This window comes from Microtus oregoni, unplaced genomic scaffold (assembly GCF_018167655.1).
Source record: "Microtus oregoni isolate MIOR12 unplaced genomic scaffold, Mior012 000005F_ref0000423, whole genome shotgun sequence".
NCBI classification, from domain to species: Eukaryota; Metazoa; Chordata; class Mammalia; order Rodentia; family Cricetidae; genus Microtus; species Microtus oregoni.
Genome location: NW_024543064.1, coordinates 41379628 through 41398281, shown reverse-complemented (window position 1 = coordinate 41398281; position 18654 = coordinate 41379628). Strand labels below are relative to the sequence as shown.

Below are 18654 nucleotides of genomic sequence, written 5' to 3'. Positions count from 1 at the left end.
GGTCCAGGCACAGAAGCAGCAGGGATGGAGGAGGGGCGCTGCTCAAGGATTTGAAGGGAACTGCGTGGTTCTACCCACTGTGGCACACTGTCCATCCATAGCAGCATACACCTGGGCATACGTGAGGCATGGGAACGCTGCAGGGGAGAGTGCAGGGTTTGGGGCTTTGTGCTCAGTGACAGTGTGCGTGTGGGAGCGTGTGTCTGTATGCATGTTAAACTTTCAGCTTATTATCATGTTGTTTGTCCACATGATTGCATGTCTGCTAATTGAGTGTCTGCATGACTGTAGGTCTCCATGGGCTGAATGAGTGTGAGGCATTTGAAGTGTGTTGGGCTGGTTTGCTTGCAGAATATATGTTTAAGTTGTGTGGTCGGATTGTGGGAATGTAAGTGTGGGTTTTGGTATGGAGGGGGGCTTATATAGTTAGGTATGTGTGTATTGGGGTGGAAATAGAAATACTGTGTGTTCACAAGCGCCATTACGCATCTCCATCCAAGGTATCCACATCCCATCCACATTCTGCACCCAGTACGTGCCCCATAGCACACATACTACAGGATGTACTGTGTGTGCTTAGTGTAAGTTTCGAGAAGTTGGTCTGGTTAGGGCCTGTGCTTATGTTTAGGGAGCACATGTACCTACTAGATATGCATGTGTAATTGGGCATGTGTGTGTTGGAGGAAGCTGGAGAGGATGTTTTCAGTGTTGCATGTGTAGTGAGTGGGGAAAACAAGGAGGGTTAACTTGGGGTGCAGTGTCAGGGTGGTAGGATGATTAACTTTGCCTTGAGCAATATGGTACATGTGTGTTAGGTCTAAAGGGTGGGTGTGTTTGGCTGGATGTGTTCTCTGTGTTTGAGACATATATGTGTATTGATTATATAAGGGATTATTAGATATGTGTGCATGCATGTATATAGGGGGTAAGGAATTGGTGTGTACTGGGTGTAATTTGTGCATCTTTGGGGTATAAAAAGTTGGTGTGCGTTCCTTGTGTGTATGCCGGTGGTAGAGTTGGTATGTGCATGTTGGGTGCTTATAGTGTGTATGTTGGGTGTGGGAAGATACTGTGTGTGTTAGGCATTCATTGTAGATCTGTTGCATGTAGGAAGCTGATCTCTTAGTTGCTCCCTGTGCATTGTTTGTGTGGTGGTGGGAGGACACGCGTGCATGTGTGTGTTTTGGGTGGGTGGGAGGGACTGGTGAAGGGCTCCAGTTCCTGCAAGAGAAGCCACATTCGTGGCTGGTTTAGCTGGATTCTCATGTTCCACACCATTCTCAAACCGAGAGCCACATGGGTGCTGCAGCTGGCATGCAAGGATAGTTCTTGGGGACACGGACAGGCTCAGAGAATGGAGAGAGCTCTGATGTCAGGTTTAGGTGTGGTCACCGCAAAGGTCTGAGGGGATTGTGGACATCCAGAAAGTCAGGCTTAACATGGGAAGAACAGAAGAGAACTGGTCTGTGGAGCTCAAGGAGGCCCTGACAGGGTGGAGGGCACTGCCAGAAGTGCTCTCTGAGCCCTCATCAGGTTCTGTTCATGTCTCGTGGGGCCCCTTGGCTCTGGGATACCTTCAGTAATGACTGACCTGGAATCTTCCCAGTAGCCCAGGGAGGGTCAGTTCAGAGACAGTCACCCCATTGAGCCTGAGGCTGGAGGGAACATCCCTTCCATGGACTGAAGGTCCAGTGGGTCCAATAGAGGGTGAGGGACCGCCCCCCCCCCCCCCCACACACACAGCCTGCATCTTCAGCAAGAGGCATAGGTCTGGGCGTAGGTTGTATGGTATGGATGGGGCACCGTAGGTCCCAAGAGGATGGCTCCTTACTTTCCTGGGGGGCTCAGTAACTGCAAGAAGCAAATGATTCCATTTCTTTGTATAAGTAACACAATCATGAAGAATTTCAGAGAGTGGGGAAGAGCAGAGGCCTCCCAGCCACGTGATGGAGGCTGTCATTTGGCCCTTTCCTGCCATACCAGAGGGAGCGCTGAGCGCAGCATCTGGACTGAGGAAATACTCAGCAAAGGGTAACTTGACAGGCTGCTGGCAGGATGTGCCACTAAGAAGAGCTTAAGTCCCAGTTTGCCCTCATCTTGGATGAGGTTCTTTAACTCCCTGTTTCTCGAGTTTCCAGTGGGGTTGCAGAGAAGACTATGAACGATCAGCACGGTTAAGTGCGGTGTTGTGAACCTAAAATCTCCCATGTGCATCGTTTTTCACAGCAGTATTATAGTCCCTTATGTGAGCTGTGATAAAAAATTTATTCAGCTAACTGGTGGACTGGCCTGCTATTTGTACTTTATAACAAGAACATTCAGTAACTATCTTCTTGCATAAAACGTTAGATCTCCAGTGTTAGTGGGCCCACAATGGAGAAGGGCTGAGGACAGTTTGAACCTGTCCCCCAGAGTCTGTTCCTCCATGCCCAGTCTGGAGTCAGAGTTCCCTTGACTGCTGCAAAGCCACTCCCAGGATGCTCACGGCTAAACCCCCTCTGATGTCATCATCTATGATTTGTAGTGGTGGATCCTGAACCACAGCCTGTGCTCCCTGTGGGAGAATATTCCTTTCCCACCCATTGGAGTATGCATGCCTGTAAGGAAACGAACTCCTTCCCAGATGAAATCAAATCCAGATCCCTCTGGGTTGGCAGGGGAGAGAGGAAACCTCAGAGTTGAGCTCAGTCTAGTGGCCCTAACACCTGTTGGGAGAGCCACACCTCTTTACAGGGTCTCCTGCCGCTTGAGGCCAGCCCCATAGGGTTCCCCTTCCCTGCCAGGGTTTTGGCAGGCTGGGCTATGATTGTCCTTCCTGCCCCAAGCTCCACTCTGCCACTTCCTAGATGGATGCACAGAGCAGGTTACAGCTCTGTGGCTGTCTGCTTGTCTGCAGTGTAGGGATGACAGCATGGACCTGGGGGGGGGGGGGGGTGGAACGTTCCTGGCTCTCCTGGCTTCAATACAGCCCCACATGCGGTGAGAATTGCATGTGTGCTCCCGTTCAGCGCAAAAGCAGCCACCTTTGCAGTCATAGAGGTGGGAAGGGATCATACCTGGGTTATGTTAACAATCTCACAGCTCAGTGAAATAAAAGACGAACAGCTGGGTTTTCGCACCGGCAAAGGCTTGAACGGATGTGTCTCTGGGCCGTTATACAGATGGTCAGGTGCCCAGAACACGATGCCTGACGCTAACCAGGAAAATGGAAATGGCAGACGAGAAGCCTTGTGGCGCTGCTTGGTTCCATGGCAGAGTTGTGGGGTGTGGAGACCCTGGAAGCCTCACACATTGATAGCGCCCTGGCTTTAGGAAACAGTCTGCCGATCAAGCTGACGTCAGGCTGCCATCTCTGTGGGCTTGTCACTCCACTCCGAAGTACATACCAAAGAGAGGATCACACCCAAGCCCACACGTGAAGATTCATGGCCTCTCTAATCAGAGCCCAAAATGTAGAGAACAGCCTAAGTGTCCGCCAGTGGACAGACAGACAGGTCTGTCACCTCCACAGAGCAGAACATGACTAAATTCTTACTATCTATATTTTATTTATTTATAATATTTGTGTGTGATGTTGTGGCAGGGCGTGCTTGCCACAGCACATGTAGGGCTGTCAGAGGACAACTTTTGGTAGTTGGTCTTCTCCTTCCACTTAAACGTGGGTTCCTGGAATTGAACTCAAGTTGCAAGGCTTGTATGACCATTGACTTTACCCACTGACCCATCTTTACTGGCCCCAACAGAACATTACTAAGCCCTAAAAGTGACTGAGGTACTGTGTACCCTGCAGTACAGCACAGAGGAATCTTAGAAACACGGTGCTAAGCCAGAGAAGCCAGGCATAAAACCCACGTGGTATACGACAACCTACATAAGTGTAAAAAAACAAAACAAAACAAAAAGACAATCTATAGGAGTAGAAAGTCTGCAGTTCCTGGGGACTCAGGAGAGGGAGACGTGAGGAGTGAGTGACTGCCAAGTGGCAGTGTTTCTTTGGATGAAAATGTTCCTCAAACCACTGTGGTGATGGTTGCCCAGGCGTGAATATGCTGACAGCCACTGAATTATATGCTTTACATGGTGGGTTTTATGGTCGTGTGTGTTCCTTCTCTGCCGAGGAGCGATTGAAGAGCTTTACTGAAACCTCTGGATGACCACAGGGAAACACACCCAGCACATCTGGCCTCAGGCTTGACCTTCCTCTCGGCTCAGCTACACAGGGCAGGGGCCGGGGCCGGGGCCGGGGCCAGCTCAGTAGCCTCTGAGCTGCTGCAAGGCCAGGCCCAGGGCTGTGGCACAGCACCAGAGAGAATGGCAGAATGGCAGAAGCTTGAGGTCTAATGAATGAATAGCTCGTGATGGTTTTATACGGGGCCCACAGTCAGTGTGGACGGAAAGCACAGTCCTCCGTCTGTCCCTCACAGGAGACCCTCCCCTCAGTGACGTGAGCTCTTTCGGGAGCTGAGGAGCCCCGTTTCTAATGAGAAATGGCTGGCACCTGTCCTGGTGATCCTGACAACTGTTTCAAGCAGAGAGGCACACAAAACACTAAGCCCCAGCCTACACCCCAGAGTCACCAAGTTGGTGTTCCATGATGCGGTGCTTTCCTCAACAGGGAAGCTACTGTGTCAGGTAGCAGGCGTGTCCAACTGGCCCTCAGAGTTCTGTGGGTCTGCTGAGAGCTCTGCTGCTGTCGAAGTGTTGGGTGTGTGATAGGAGCAGGTGTCTCACAGACATGGCTAGCTACTGCTGTCCCTCCACAAGAGCCCCTGCTGTAGAGCAGTGGAGTTCAAGGCCAGGGTGCCATCTAGCACTGTGAACGTGATGGGAAGGACAGCCCTGGAAGCATCCACTGCTGCCTCTGCTACCTGTCACCCTTGTCTAGTGGAAGCTGTTGCTGGAAGAGTGGTAGCCCGAGGCCAGCAGTCAGAGAGCACAGGGCTGGAAGACTGGAGGTGTGGCCTCCTCTGTTGGGCCACCACCAGTCTGATGCTTAGTTTTGAGCCCATATCTGTAGCGTCCCTCTGCCTCAGATGCTCCATGATTTTAAAAGCAAAGAGCCTTTCTCCTTATCCAGCAGTGGGATGGGACAAGAAGGCTGCCATTCATGGAGCAGTTTGCTGCTATCATCAGGACCCTCCTGGAGCTTCTGCTGTACAGCCAGTCGGTTACCAGGTCAAGACCAGGACTGCCTTGTGTCTGACTCCTCCCTGCAGCAGTAGGAACAGGCACAGAGTCTGGAAGTTACTGTGCTGAGCATGAGGCTGTGATGGAGGGAAGAACATGGCTGGGGCCCCTAGGGAAACTGAGGGAGGCTTCTGGAAGAGGAGGCTATGAGCTGGAGATTGCTGGGTGATATGCATTCTATGTGGATGACGGTAGGAGAAGGAGCACAGGGGTACTGGCTCTGTGTGGTAGACCAACACTTCACTGACCCTACCACCCCAAGCATGTCTTTGTCCTTACAGTAAGTCTACTGGAAAGAGGGTCCCATCTGCTCCAGGACAGGGACCAGGTGACATGCCTAAGTCCTGAGCCAGCAAGCAAGGGACTTGAACTTATCTCCTGATCCATAGCTCAGGCCCCACGCAGGTGACTCAGGAATGTGCTCCAGTGTTTGAGGCTGTGGCAGTGGTGTTGAAGGTGCACTGCCCCTCCCCAGGGCTATGCAAGTTAGTGTTATTCTTGGGGGTGCAGTGTAGCCATAGCCCTCTCCGTCTGTTCCTTCCACTTAATTAAACCTGCCACTCTATTTCCCTGCTGCCTCAGTCATCCCTGGCTACCACGTATGAACCAGGAGCTCACCCTTGTAAGCAGGCTTGCATGACCTTCATCCAGGGAGTAATGGAAAGGTCTCCAATACAGGCATGCAGCGGTCAGCACTGTGGGCTTTATTCCAAGCCATCTGCAAAGTTGATCATCACCCATCACTTCCCTATCCCTCAGAGCCTCTCTGGAAGTCATCACAAACATGAATGAAAGATGCTGTTACATAGGACAGGAGTAAATGTCCCTTTCAGACCTGAGTCAGATTGTCTACTAACTCATGGAGGGTAGGTACATTCTGTAGCCCGAAGTTATATGCTGAGCCAAGAGAAGTCTAGAATTGCAACCTTAAAGGATTTCAGTGCCCACTAACTTTTTATAACACTCCACTTGTATAAAATAATAGAGTAAGAATAAATATGAAGATAGCAGAGTGTAGCAAAGAGCGTTACCCCTGCTGGCACCACTCAGAACTGACCGCTGTTATTTTGGACGTTTTTCCAAGTCTTAACCTATCACATGATAAATACACCTTACTAAAGGGAGCCATCCTATTCTTTTTCTTTTTCAGTGTATTTTGGACATCTAACCATGCACAGTTAGCTGAGTGTGGGGGACATGATGAATGAATGAATGAATGAATGGTGAGTGAATTCCAGTAGGTTCTAGTATGTCACCAGCCAGATAGGCTTAGGAGCTGCCTGGACTCCTTTCTCATATATCCGGGTACCCACCTCCCTCCAAATCCCTGTCCCCCACAGCCTTGAATCCTTAGTTTCTAGGTCTGTGTTAAGGACTATGGGTGGCAGTACTTCAGCAGTGTCTGGCGCTGTCTCTTTGTAGCCCACTGAGGCGTCTCATCCTTACCACTCTCGTGATGGAGCAGGCATGCTAAAGCCTGGAGTTAGATGGTTTGTACCAATCAGAGCCTTACGGGCCACTAGAATTCGAATCCAGACTCAGGTAACTGCAAGATACTCTGCCCACCAAGATAAATGCGGGAGCAGGAGGATCCTGCCTGGTACTGCAGGGATACACACACTGCCAGATGTAGGGGGTCAGAGGAAGCTTGATAAGTGTCTCTACCTATCACGCAAGGGCCTTTGGAGGCCCAGCTAGGTTTGATAGGTTCCCTGGGCAGCCCTTAGGAGGCTCAGGACTCTCCCTAAAGGTCCCTGCTGTGATACCCTCATTGGTGCTGAGCCCTAACACTTACAGGGACTCTAGGACGAGGGAACATTGTTGTAAAAGCCAAGTTATGCAATCCCTGTATGCCAAGGAGTGAGCTAGCAAATCCGGGGGATGGCAGGTTGTGCTTTTATTCTAAGCTCAGGATGGGTTTTGAGCCATGACAACAGCAGGCTGGCAGTCTGAGAATGCCTGGCCATGGGGCAGATGATTGACATGAAGCGTGATGAACAGAATTTGCCAGGATCCAGATTAGCCACAGAGAAGCCAGCAGGAGAGTTGGGCAGGGCATATGGAGGATAGGAGGTCTCCCCTGGTTTGGAATCTGGACTGTACTCAACCTGCTTCCTCCTGGACCACACTGCAGATGCCACTTTCTAGTCTTAGCCCTGTTGACAGTCTCAGGGTCCTGCCTGGGTCCAAGTGCCAAGCAACGATTTCTTTTCTGTGAATTACTGGTGCCCACGTCACAGCTGAGCAGCTCGTGTGATGGCATCCTTCTCTTTTTGTCTTTCTCTATGTTCGAAGCCAAAGCTAAATGTTTTAATTTCACATTATTCCTGACATAATGCTAATGAGTTCCAGCCATCCCCTGAGTTGGGGTGGTGAGGCTCTGCTGAGCCAGACATCTGGGCAGCTGGCTTTCCCAGAAAGTGCCTCATGTCCCCAGAGCTCAGAGGAGCATAGTACAGTGAACACTTCACCTCAGGGACTTGCTTATCACATGGACATGGCTCTTTGGTTTTTATAACTGGTTCTTCAGTGTGGTGACAGCAGTGTGTTTCTCTCTGGCACCCCTGGGGAAGCTGAAAGCCTGGGCCTTTGCGGAGCCCAGTCCAGGCTGGGCTGTACTGCTGGAGAGCTGCAGTTTTAGGAGACACCAGTTTTAACGGTCTGTCCTGTCCCTTTAAGAGACAAGCCATGCCCACTCCTTCCCCAGTTCTGCCGAGGCAAGCTGATCTTCAGCTTCCCGCCTGAGTCCCTCCCTTTCCATCTCTCTCTCCCCCATCTCCCTTCCTTCCCTCCCCCTCTATTCCTTCTCCCTACTTGTCCCCTCCCCCTATTTCTCTCTCTCTCCTTTTCCCCCTTCCCCCCTTCCATAACCCACTAAATAAATATCCAACTCACTCTTCATGGTGTGCCTATCTGTCTCGGTTTCTCACCCACCATGGAGCTACCTGCCTAGGACCAGGCTGTCTTCGTGGCCTGCTGTGGCCTCAGCACCCACTGCCCTTTGCTGCCCCTCAGGGACCTGCAGCATTTTACTTAAACCATTACATTGGTGCCTTGACTTGGATGCTCATTGTGGTGTCTGTGACTGCTAAGATTGTTTTCTGATGACTTAGTGGCCATTTGTTCTTTCTCTAGTCTCTTTTGTGGGCCAGTGTTTCCTTAGTCCCTGTAACACTTTGCTTTTGATCCAGTACATTGTAAGAACCCTGGTGTTGGGCATGCCTGGAAGCCTCATCTAAGAAAAGGGGTACTGTGGCCCCTCTAACTAGGGGAGTCTGAAAAGCAGCCAAGCAGGGCCTAGTTAAGACTGCTGAAGCTGATGAGGTGTGCCATTGATGCCAGCTATGGCCTTCCTTGTCTGTGTTTCCCATAGGGGACACTGGGTGTCGTCCATGTTCCTTATATCAGAACTCAATCTGAAGTTCATGAATGTGAGGAAAGTATATCTAGCTTTTAAGGCTACCACAGCTCAGGCCTCTGTGCCAGGGAGCCCACCGAGCAGTACCCAGAATTCCCTAGCATTCTCTTTGTTCTGGGACATGTAGGCTTATGTAAAACTGAAGAACCTTCAGTTGTCTCTAACACTGACACCTGCTAAGCTACCCTGACCCATTTTTGGCCAGAGTCCATTTGTCCCCCATCCATCTGATCAAGTCTTAGCTGGCTCCAGAAAATCTAAGTCTTCCGCATTTGGGTGGGGTAGACCTCCTTGAGATACCCAGAAACCACCAAAAGGGCATCCAGGCTAGACAGTGCTGCCAGTGCCCCCAAGGCTTGGCCCCAGGGATGGGACTGCACAGTGCAAAGCTGCCCTACTTTGGGGAATCCCTACCTTGTCCATGCTCTTGTCTCCCCTCTCTGTCCTGGCTATAGCACTCTTTGGAATATGGGAATTCAGGAGGCTTTGCTTTTTCTCCCCAGAGCTCACTCCTGAACCACACTAACCTGGGTGACCACCCCTGGACAGCAAGATACTGCCCCACTCTGCCCTGGAATCTGGCTCTAGATAAGGAAGGGAGAAGGGATTCCCTGAGTCATGCTTCTTGTTTTTATTTCATCTTTTACAGAGATTCACACATATCCATGCTATCCCAGGCACCATCTTGGGCACTCTTGTGTGGGTTTATCGCATGTGGGGTTATGACAGAAGCATTGTTTGAAATAATAACCCCATGACTCATCTGGTCTGTAGAGTTCTTCCACTTGGTTCTGAAGTTGCGCAAAAGCCAAGAATTTGCACCTGTCTACTTTCTGCTGAGTCATCTCTACTTCCTGGTCCTCTACTTTCTGCTGAGTCGTCTCCACTCCCTAGTCCTCTACTTTCTGCTGAGTCATCTCCACTCCCTGGTCCTCTACTTTCTGCTGAGTCATCTCCACTCCCTGGTCCTCTACTTTCTGCTGAGTCATCTCCACTCCCTGGTCCTCTACTTTCTGCTGAGTCATCTCCACTCCCTGGTCCTCTACTTTCTGCTGAGTCGTCTCCACTCCCTGGTCCTCTACTTTCTACTGAGTCATCTCCACTCCCTGGTCCTCTACTTTCTGCTGAGTCATCTCCACTTCTTGGTCCTCTACTTTCTGCTGAGTCATCTCCACTCCCTGATCCTCTACTTTCTGCTGAGTCATCTCCACTCCCTGGTCCTCTACTTTCTGCTGAGTCATCTCCACTCCCTGGTCCTCTACTTTCTGCTGAGTCATCTCCACTCCCTGGCCCTAAAGTAGAGGTACAGTTTCTCCCTCTCCCTCCCTCCCCCCCCCTCTCTCTCTCCAGATGAGAACCAAGTGAGGCCTAGTGGGGGAAGGCACTTTCCCAGAGTACCTGGCCTAGTGAAGGCTTCTGTGTGGGTAGGTAATCGCATATCACTGTGGACACTGTGCCTCTGTTTACCCATCTCAAAGACAGAAACCTAGTCTTGCTCCCCCCCCCCCCCCCCCCGGTTGTTGTGATCCTGATGGGACCAGGGACGAAAGGCGCTCAGCATACTGAGGCTCTGGCCACCAGGATGGTTCTCCTTAACTTTCATTCCCTCTCTAACTGGATGTCCTGTGGTTGAACATAAGCGTAATGCTGCCGCTATTGTCACCGTCTTTCACTAGTTTGAGGGCGTTTCCAGGGTTGAGGCCTGGGACCTAGGTTGTCACTGTGGCACTGGCTTCACTCTGTGTTGCAAGTGTGATGTGAGGCCTCAGAGCCTCAAGCAATTCCCCAAGAAATGTGCAGTGCATGGACAGGGAAAAGCCCACTTCAGCATGGGAGCTCATGGCAGGTAAGCAGGAAGGAGGCTTAGGAAGGGCCTCAGTACGAGCCACACCTGAAAGAACCAGAAAGGCTGGACAGCAAATCAGGGACTTTCTGAGAAGGGGGCCGTATGGGTGTGGGCTGAGGGCAGGGCAGTGTGGACTGAGCTGGAGAAGGCTGGGAGCTGGGCATGGTTTAGGGAGGCCAGGAGGAAGGCCACTGTCTTAGGGTTTTCACAGGCACTCTGCCTGATCCAAACCCAGCCTAATCTGGTTCCCTTGGAGATGCCAGGAGCCAGTGGGCCTAACTTCTTCTTCTTCTCTGCAGCTTCTGTGAGACCTCCTAGAGCTCTCTGAGGCCAAGACAGGGCACAAAAGAACAAGTCTTGGAGCCTGACTGTACTAGTGGGTGTCTAGATGCTGAGGTGTCATCATAGAAGCCCTTGTCTCCAGGTGACGTGCCTTTCTTCTAGTACACATGTACCGGCCACCCCATGGCTACCGTTACTCATGTGTGTCAGTTTCTGCACGTGTTGTGTTGCGTATAGGCCATGTATCAGTGAGTGTTTCTGTAGAGTTGGCATGTTTGTGTGCAGGTGGTGATATCTGGGGCTTGTGTGTTTGTCATGGGTGGTGGGAAACATGTAGAGTATATGTGCAGGGCATGTGTACCAGAGAATATCTAGGTCTTGGTATGTGTGAGTTTGAATCTGTGTTTGTGTACTGGTGTCCTAACCCCATCTTTGACATACGGATTGTTAGGTTGAGAGGGAAAGTGTCAATTGTAGGATGTACGTGTGTCTGTGATTTTGGGTCTCTATGGTGACCTGGTGTGATGCATGGGAGAGAGAACTAGTCTGCTCTGTCTCCCCTCCTGGGAGTCTGACCCATAGGCCAAGTCTCTCCATATACCCCTGGAAGGCAGGTCATCTGGGTCCTTTCTGACTGACCACCAAACCTCTAGGTCTCCCTCAACTACTAGGAATGGAAATCTGTTGCTTTTGTGGACAAGCGTTTGTGTTCAGTGTGGGCCTGGTAAGGAAAGGTCCAGGCTCCACAGCCTCAGAATCCCCTTCCCAGGACAGGCATGACTCCTTTGTCCCCACTTTCCCTTTCATTGCTCTGTGTCCCACTCTGCCACAGCTTGCCGGCTTCTCTGGGTGGTTTCAAAGGCCCCTGGAAGCTGGGTAAGTGAGAAGAGATTGCCACACTGGCCTGCCTGGGATGGGAGTGTCTCTCAAGCTACAGAGACTCCATCCTTAAGGAGCTCAGGGACTCTCGCGTGCATCCTAAAATCTCTGGTGCTTAGTCTCTACCTCTGAAGTAAATCGCTCTGCCTACATAATGGGATTGGGGAGATGGTGTTGAGGGAGTCTGCTCTGGTCCCAGGAATAGAGAAAATGTGACAGCGGCTACAGGGCAGAGCCCCCTCTCCTACACTCAGCTGCCTGGTCATTCTCTGTGCCCTGAGTTAGACTAGACCCTCCCCCCAGAGGCCTCATATCCTCAAACCTTCCATGTCAGTCTCTTCCCCAGAGGCCTGGCACAGCCCACGGCTCTGAAGAACCCTGGGAAAGCCACGAGGGGATCCTGGGATGGTACACCCAAGGCCAGCCTGAGTCTCCCCCAGGGTGGGTGGCTGAGGAGTGGCCCTCAGTCCCCGGATGGCTAGCCTTTAAAGCTGGCCAAGCACGGTGTTGTTTGACATCCTGGAAAAGAATCTGGCACCGCATGTTTCTCCCATCTAAATCACTGTAAAGTAACTTAAAAGTTTGTACAAAAACGAGAAGTTGATCTCTGAATGGCCTGCCAGGCTATTGTAACCTAATATATTTTACCCTTAAACCAGAAATGTGTTTGTTTAGAAGCAAGTCACTGGCAAATGCCAAATCTGGAGGCATTTCCTCCCCTGCCCTGCCTGACGCCCCGTTCCCTCAAACCTCTTCTTTATTCTCCGCATCCAGATTCCTCATCAGGGCATGAGAAACTGGGCCTTCCTTCCTTTGGGGCCATGTGTCAGCCCCAGGGAAGAAACTTGACGTTCATTAGGCACCCACTGTGTGCCAGGTCCTGCTCTGGGCACAGCGATGTTTTTATTCCTCAGAACTGTCTGTGGTGGCCCCATTTAGAGAGGAGAAAAACGAAGACAGAGATGTGACTAGCCCAAGTTCTGTGTGAGTTTCTCCATAGTGCCATCATACACCTTATGTGTGAAACAGAGCCCTTGCTTCTTCCCCAGGGGCCAGAGGGAAAGACATCATCACCAGAGCCAACTGTGTCCGCCACCCAGAAGGTTCTCCTGCAGGGTCTCAGCCCTTATTCGTGAGCGAACAGCTCAGAAGGCAACTTGCTGAGAGCCTAACCCACCCAGGGCCTGAAAGGTCCTGGGCTTTGACTAGCACCTCCCCAGCCAGAACTGGAAGGGTCCTTGGGCTGGGCCTGGAGGGGAAGATGCTGCCTCCTTGGCTCCAGCCACTGCTCCCCTCTGTCTTTCATCTCCTGCCCTCCGTACTGTGAGCTGCACGCAGCAGTAATGGATTGCAGTGGACTTTTTTCAATTAGGCTGATTTCTCCTCTGCCTGTTACTATAAAACTCCAGATGGTCTGGGGCTTCACGGTTCCCGGGGTATTTTCCCCCATTATTTTAATCTTCTTTGGTAACACGCCCCACATGTGGGAACGGGGCCTTTCAAGGCGCTGCACTCTGTGGATCAGCGATGCTTTTCTCTCCGCTGTGTTGCCCGGGTTTTCCTTTCTATGTGGCAGCATCACAGAGAGCAACTCCCACCATCAGCCTGGGCCTCAGTTTGCTGCGACTCAGAACCCATGTTGGGCCCAGTTTGAAATCCCAGTGGAACGCCTAACAGCCTGGTCTTGGTGCTCTGTGAGCTCCCTGAGGAACTGAGCAAAGAGCTTAGGAATGTACAGCCATGTCAGTCAGACTTCAGTTAGCTATAGGATATGGTGACATCACCTTTCTGAGCCTCATTCCGTTCATCTGCAGGGTGGGGCTGGGAAGTCACCCCACTGACAGGATGCATTGTCTTGATTCAGTAAAACACAGAATACTTGCCTGTGGTAGGTGTCTAAGATATATTGCCAGATACCCGGTATTTTGAGCTTATTTTACTTATTTACTCTCTCTTAGAATGTATTTCAATGTTGATATTTCAGGTGAATGAGAAAACACCCTAGCCCCCCATCCTGACATGCTTTGAGACTATTAGACACCATCTTCTCTAAGTATTCTTTCCCAGAATCGCCCATTCCCATGCATGAGAGCCTTTGCTTCAAGCTAGATGAACCTGGAGTTTATCTGGGTAGTTAAATAGCATGTTTACATTTACCCTGAACAAGATGTGTCCATAGAATGTCTGAAGGCCACTGGTGGCATCAAGACCAAGAGCCAAAGGATGCTACATACATGCTTTCATTTGCAAATATTGCCCTCCTCGTGAGCCCAGGAGATATCTGGGCTCTGGACAGGTGAGATGAACTCACCCGAGATCATCCCCTCAGAGTGTAGTGGTTAGATTGGTACCACATTGCACAAGATTCTGGAGCTCAGTGGGATGAGAGCTGATGACACTGTCAAGCATCACCAGGGCCAGATCATACTAGCCAGAATGCTGGGACAATTTATACATACACATGTACACATACACACACGCATATATATGCTAAGGTACAAAAGAGTCAAGGGCAGACATTATCCGATTGCTAAGTTTTCATATGGCAGTGACCTGGGAGGAGGCAGGTAGCTATGTAGATTCCCAGGTGAGTCATGTGGTGATCGGTGGAGAGATGGCACCTCCAGGGGCTGCTGGGGTCAAGGAGAAGGAAAGAGGTTCCTAGCTTTGGCATCGAGATAGAAGGTGGTCACACCAGCAGAAGCCATGCTGGAGCACCCCAGGTGAACAGCCCAGCATCATATTGTCTGCTGGGCCATGGAAGTAATGGTACAGGAGTGTTCTGTAAGGATCAGCAATGCTCTGCCGTGTATGTAAAGGCAGCCCTACGCTCCCATTTCTGCTCCCTCGCTGCTTCCCCGATATTGGCTCAGCCTTTGTCTCTAGAACCCTGATGCTCCTGCAGCTCCAACTGCCTGTGTGTGGGCCTGCTGTCTCCCTGAAATGAGTTTCTTGGCACCTCATTTGCCAAAGCCCAGGCCTCAAGGCTCAGCCCCTCAGGCAGGCTTTGGTAATCCCCGGCCCAGCAAGTGGAAGGCCCCCACATTCGGCCCCTTCTCAGATCTTTGAGCATCTTTTGCTCTGTGCAGGATTTTAAGGAATTTTGTGCCTTTACTGATGGAAGGTAGGGTATGGTGAGGGGTTAGCCAGGTAGTGGACAGCAAGGGGTGCAGAGCAAGAGGAGGAAAGAGGATTGTGGGAAGTGGGAGGACGTGTACACGCATGCACACACACATAGCTCGCTTAGAGGTGTGACAGGCCAGAGACTACCCCAGGCAGACTGTCGTTTAACCTGCTCTGAGGCCTTAAACGACAGCTACAGTGACAAGATCAGAACTTGATGCGTGTGGTTTCATTTAGGGCTCACATTACTCTAAGGTTAGCGTTCACCCAGTTTGCAGGTGAGGAAACAGACTCACAGAATAACTTGCCTGGGCTTCTTCAGTGAGCGAGCAGGGCCATCTGCAGCAAGGGCTGTATCTGCAGTCCCTGTGCTCGCTGCCATTGGGCCTCAGCTCCTCGTCTGGTGGGCAGAGTTGTAAGCACCCAGAAGGCCACCAGGAAAAGGCAATATGCTGTGGAAGCAGCAGGCCCATTGAAGCCAGGCAGAAGCATTGACCCAATGGTCCCCTCAGCCTCCTGGCTCTGACCTCATCTTTGCAGCTGTTGAATAGAGATAATAGAAAACCTCACAGGGCTCACAGGGGCTGAGCAGGTCTGGATCCTGGTCCTGATGGGAGCGAGGATCTGCCAGAATCTGTGTGTGTCTTTATCTCAGATAAGAATAAAGCAGCGTCCCTTCCCTCCCTGCCACTTCCTCTAGATGTCCTTGAAGTGACAGGCCACTCCCAGGACTGAGATGGGGAAAGAAGGCAGGGGTGCTGCCTGTGGGGTCAGGCAGGCTCCTCCTAGGAGGGGGTGCTTAAACAACGGAGGCATGTGTTTGCTGAGCGGACAGAGGAAGGAAAGGTCCTTGGAGGCCTCATAACATATTACGGAAGGCCTTTGGGATGGAGATTCCTGGTAAGCTCAGCGTCATCTCTCCACAGCTGATGTATGGGATACATGGGGTGGGAGAGGCACTTGTGGCATCCTGGAAGACGTTAACTCAGATCCTGGACTTCTAAAAAATGTATACATTAAATTGTCAGTGTAGGAAGGGAAGGTTTCCCAGGAGGGGTGCAGTCTGAGCAAAGGCAGGGGTGAGGAAGCAGGTGTTCAGAAGCCCAGACAAAGATCCATAGATTCCTGGTGGGAAAGAGGTAAACTGATCCCCAGAGTCTGACAGGCTCTCCCAAAGTCAGAGAAATCACGCAGCCAAGAGTTATTGGTCTCCCCCAACAGCCTTTCCCCTAAACCAGTCAGTAAGAACAAAGGGCCAAGGAGGATGCTGATTGGAAACCCTGCTCCTGCCCAGGTTCCTTCATCTCCTAGGGATGAACTTGGCACGAGGCCTTTGTAGGGGAACAGGGAGCAACTGGCCACCTGCTGTTCCCCATCCAGGATTTCGTTCTTGTTCTGATAAAGGAACAGGCCCCATAACTAGAAACCCAGCTGCAGCAGCTTACATTAGGTCCAGCAACAGTCTGAACTGTGACACCCAGGGGGTCGTTGTCTCTGACTCGTCCGTGTCCTTGTGGCTGTACAGGAAATTCTGCTATGGCTGCTGCTCTTGCCTGGGCGGCAGTCCTCTTCCGGAATTGCAGCAACTCCCTTCTCTGTCCCTTCCCTAAGTCTTCCGTACCACTAACAGCCTAAGGTGACTTCTTTCTCTGTGTGTGAGAGAGAGACACTGTTCCCATTCCTTGTAGACTGTGTTCCTTCTAATTCCCATATGACTCTGTCCCCCTAATTCCTAGAATACACATCTGACCCTGATCCCTTCTCAGGGCCTGCCCCTCTGGGGACAAGATCATAAGTCAGGTGGACCACAGGATCTTAACTCTGCCCACAGACTTCTCCCCAGAAATATCCCAAACTTCCTAGCGGGTATTGTACCTTTAAAGTTGACAAAGAATAGCCGGAGGCTCATGAGAGACTTCCTTCCCCTGAGGGGGAGGCTAGAGAAGCCCTGGCCCTCAAGGAACATGGCTGCCCCCCTCTTTGTCCCCAGCTTCCTGCTACTAGCAGCCCAAGGGGACCTGGTGCCAGAAGACTGGAGTCACCTGGGTCCTAACCTGGGATAGGAGCTCATGGCTGGCACATCAGCCCTGGGCAATGGGGAGAAAGCCAATGGCTCAGTCTCTTCCTTCTCAACAAGCACAGACACCCACCTAGGCTTTGACATCACATTTGGCCTATACCTTAGCTTTGCTTTGTCATGTGACTTTGGGCAATATGAGGACATTGATGTCACATGCTTCCGGGTTTTGTAGTTAAACACCAGCGCCATGACTGGAGCAGCAGGTGCCAGCCACAGTTGAGCTTTACCTGAAGTACACATAGCCGGAAGACCGGCTGGCATGGGCAGATGCTGGGGAGAGGCAGAGGACAGTCAGCAACACCACACTAAAGGCTGGAACTGCTGCCTCATCAGTCTCTGAGCTGGACCTCGAAGGCTGAGCAGGGGGTAGGAGGCTAATCAGGAGAGGTGACCTTCCTTGTTGAGCGCCCTGCATCAGCAAAGGCTAAAGACTGCCTTCTGCTAGAGAAGGATGGGCAGGGAGGCCGCAGGGCAGAACGTCAGGTCTGTAAGGAGAGGGCCTTATAGGGGTTATTTTGGTATGCTAAGGCACCTGGGCAGCTGTGGTGAGCAGGCAGGGAGGATTTGACGTGAGGGAATATAGAGGAGAGCTCCAGGCTTGGCAGAAGTTGCAGGGACGGACGGTTGGGGCCATGGAGGATGAACTAGGTGACTCGTTTCTCCACACGTTCTCTGCCAGGAACCGTTTCACAGTTGTGCTGTGTCCACTACAAGTCCGGTACTCGGCACACAGCAAACTAGATGGTGAGCGCAGGTCAGCTAAGTGACCAGATGATGACTCAGACACTTCAGTATACAGATGTGACCGCTGGTCTCACAGGGTTATCAAGGGTGATGCCTGTGTATAGTCCCTCATGGATAGCCATAGTCCCACAGTTGGCGAGGGGGCAGATACAGCATCAAGGTTGCAGAACACCCCAAAGCCTCTCGGGGATAGAGCCCTTCTAGTCCAGGCTGGACTCCTTCAGGGGTTCCACGCCCAGACATGGCCTGCCTTGGAATTGCTGACCCCAGAGAACACAGCTGGCACACGTCTGAGTTGTTATACCCCAAGTCAGAAGCAGAAAGGTCATCTTTGGCCACAGTAGCCCATTTCTGAGTCTTAGCCCTGGACACTTTGCTGGGGCAGCGCTCCCAGATGCTTAGGGGGGATAGCAGGTGGTTTGGGCCAGAACAGGCAGGTTTGGGGTGCTGTTTGCGGGCGGGTGGGCCCTCAGGGCTGAGGGCACCCCTCATCAGCCTCTCCTGCAGTTCGAAGGCTGCAGTAAAGCCTTCTCCCGCCTGGAGAACCTGAAGATCCACCTGCGGAGCCACACAGGCGAGAAGCCGTACCTGTGCCAGCACCCAGGTTGCCAGAAGGCCTTCAGCAACTCCAGCGACCGTGCCAAGCACCAACGCACCCACCTCGACACGGTAGGTAGGCCAGAGTGTGGAGGCCCTGGGGTGGAAGAGGGTTGCACATAGACCCTGATCTCTAGGTGGAGTCTCAGCCTCTGTAACATGGGGCAGGAGATGATCTGGTGGGAGTGGATAGGGTGTGTTCTTTGTGTTATAGGATAGTTAGTAGGCTCCCTGGCTTTCTACTAAGATAGTTTTCCCCCATCATCCTCCAGGTGTGACAAACACAAATGACTTGGGTACGGCCATATGTCCTCTGCGGATGTGGATGGGCGGACTAAATTTAACAGATTACCCTACATGGCCCATGAACCAGCCCAGGCCTTATGGGAAAGCAGGTGCTCTCACATCCACAGTCTCTCTTTGACAGGCCAACTATGTCTGCATCTAGAGCACGCCCCTCCCTGCTCTTCCCACTCCTCACTTGGGGACAATGCAGAG

The 18654-nt window shown here is 51.7% G+C and overlaps 1 protein-coding gene across 1 annotated transcript in view; it reads left to right on the top strand.

The window, feature by feature from the left end:
• The window catches only part of Glis1 (GLIS family zinc finger 1), a 192883-nt gene that overhangs the window by 156625 nt on the left and 17604 nt on the right, over positions 1-18654 (top strand). Inside the window, exon 5 of the mRNA XM_041651146.1 lies at positions 18067-18228. Within this exon, the coding sequence (XP_041507080.1) occupies positions 18067-18228 (162 nt within the window). The remainder of the gene's footprint in view (positions 1-18066; positions 18229-18654) is intronic.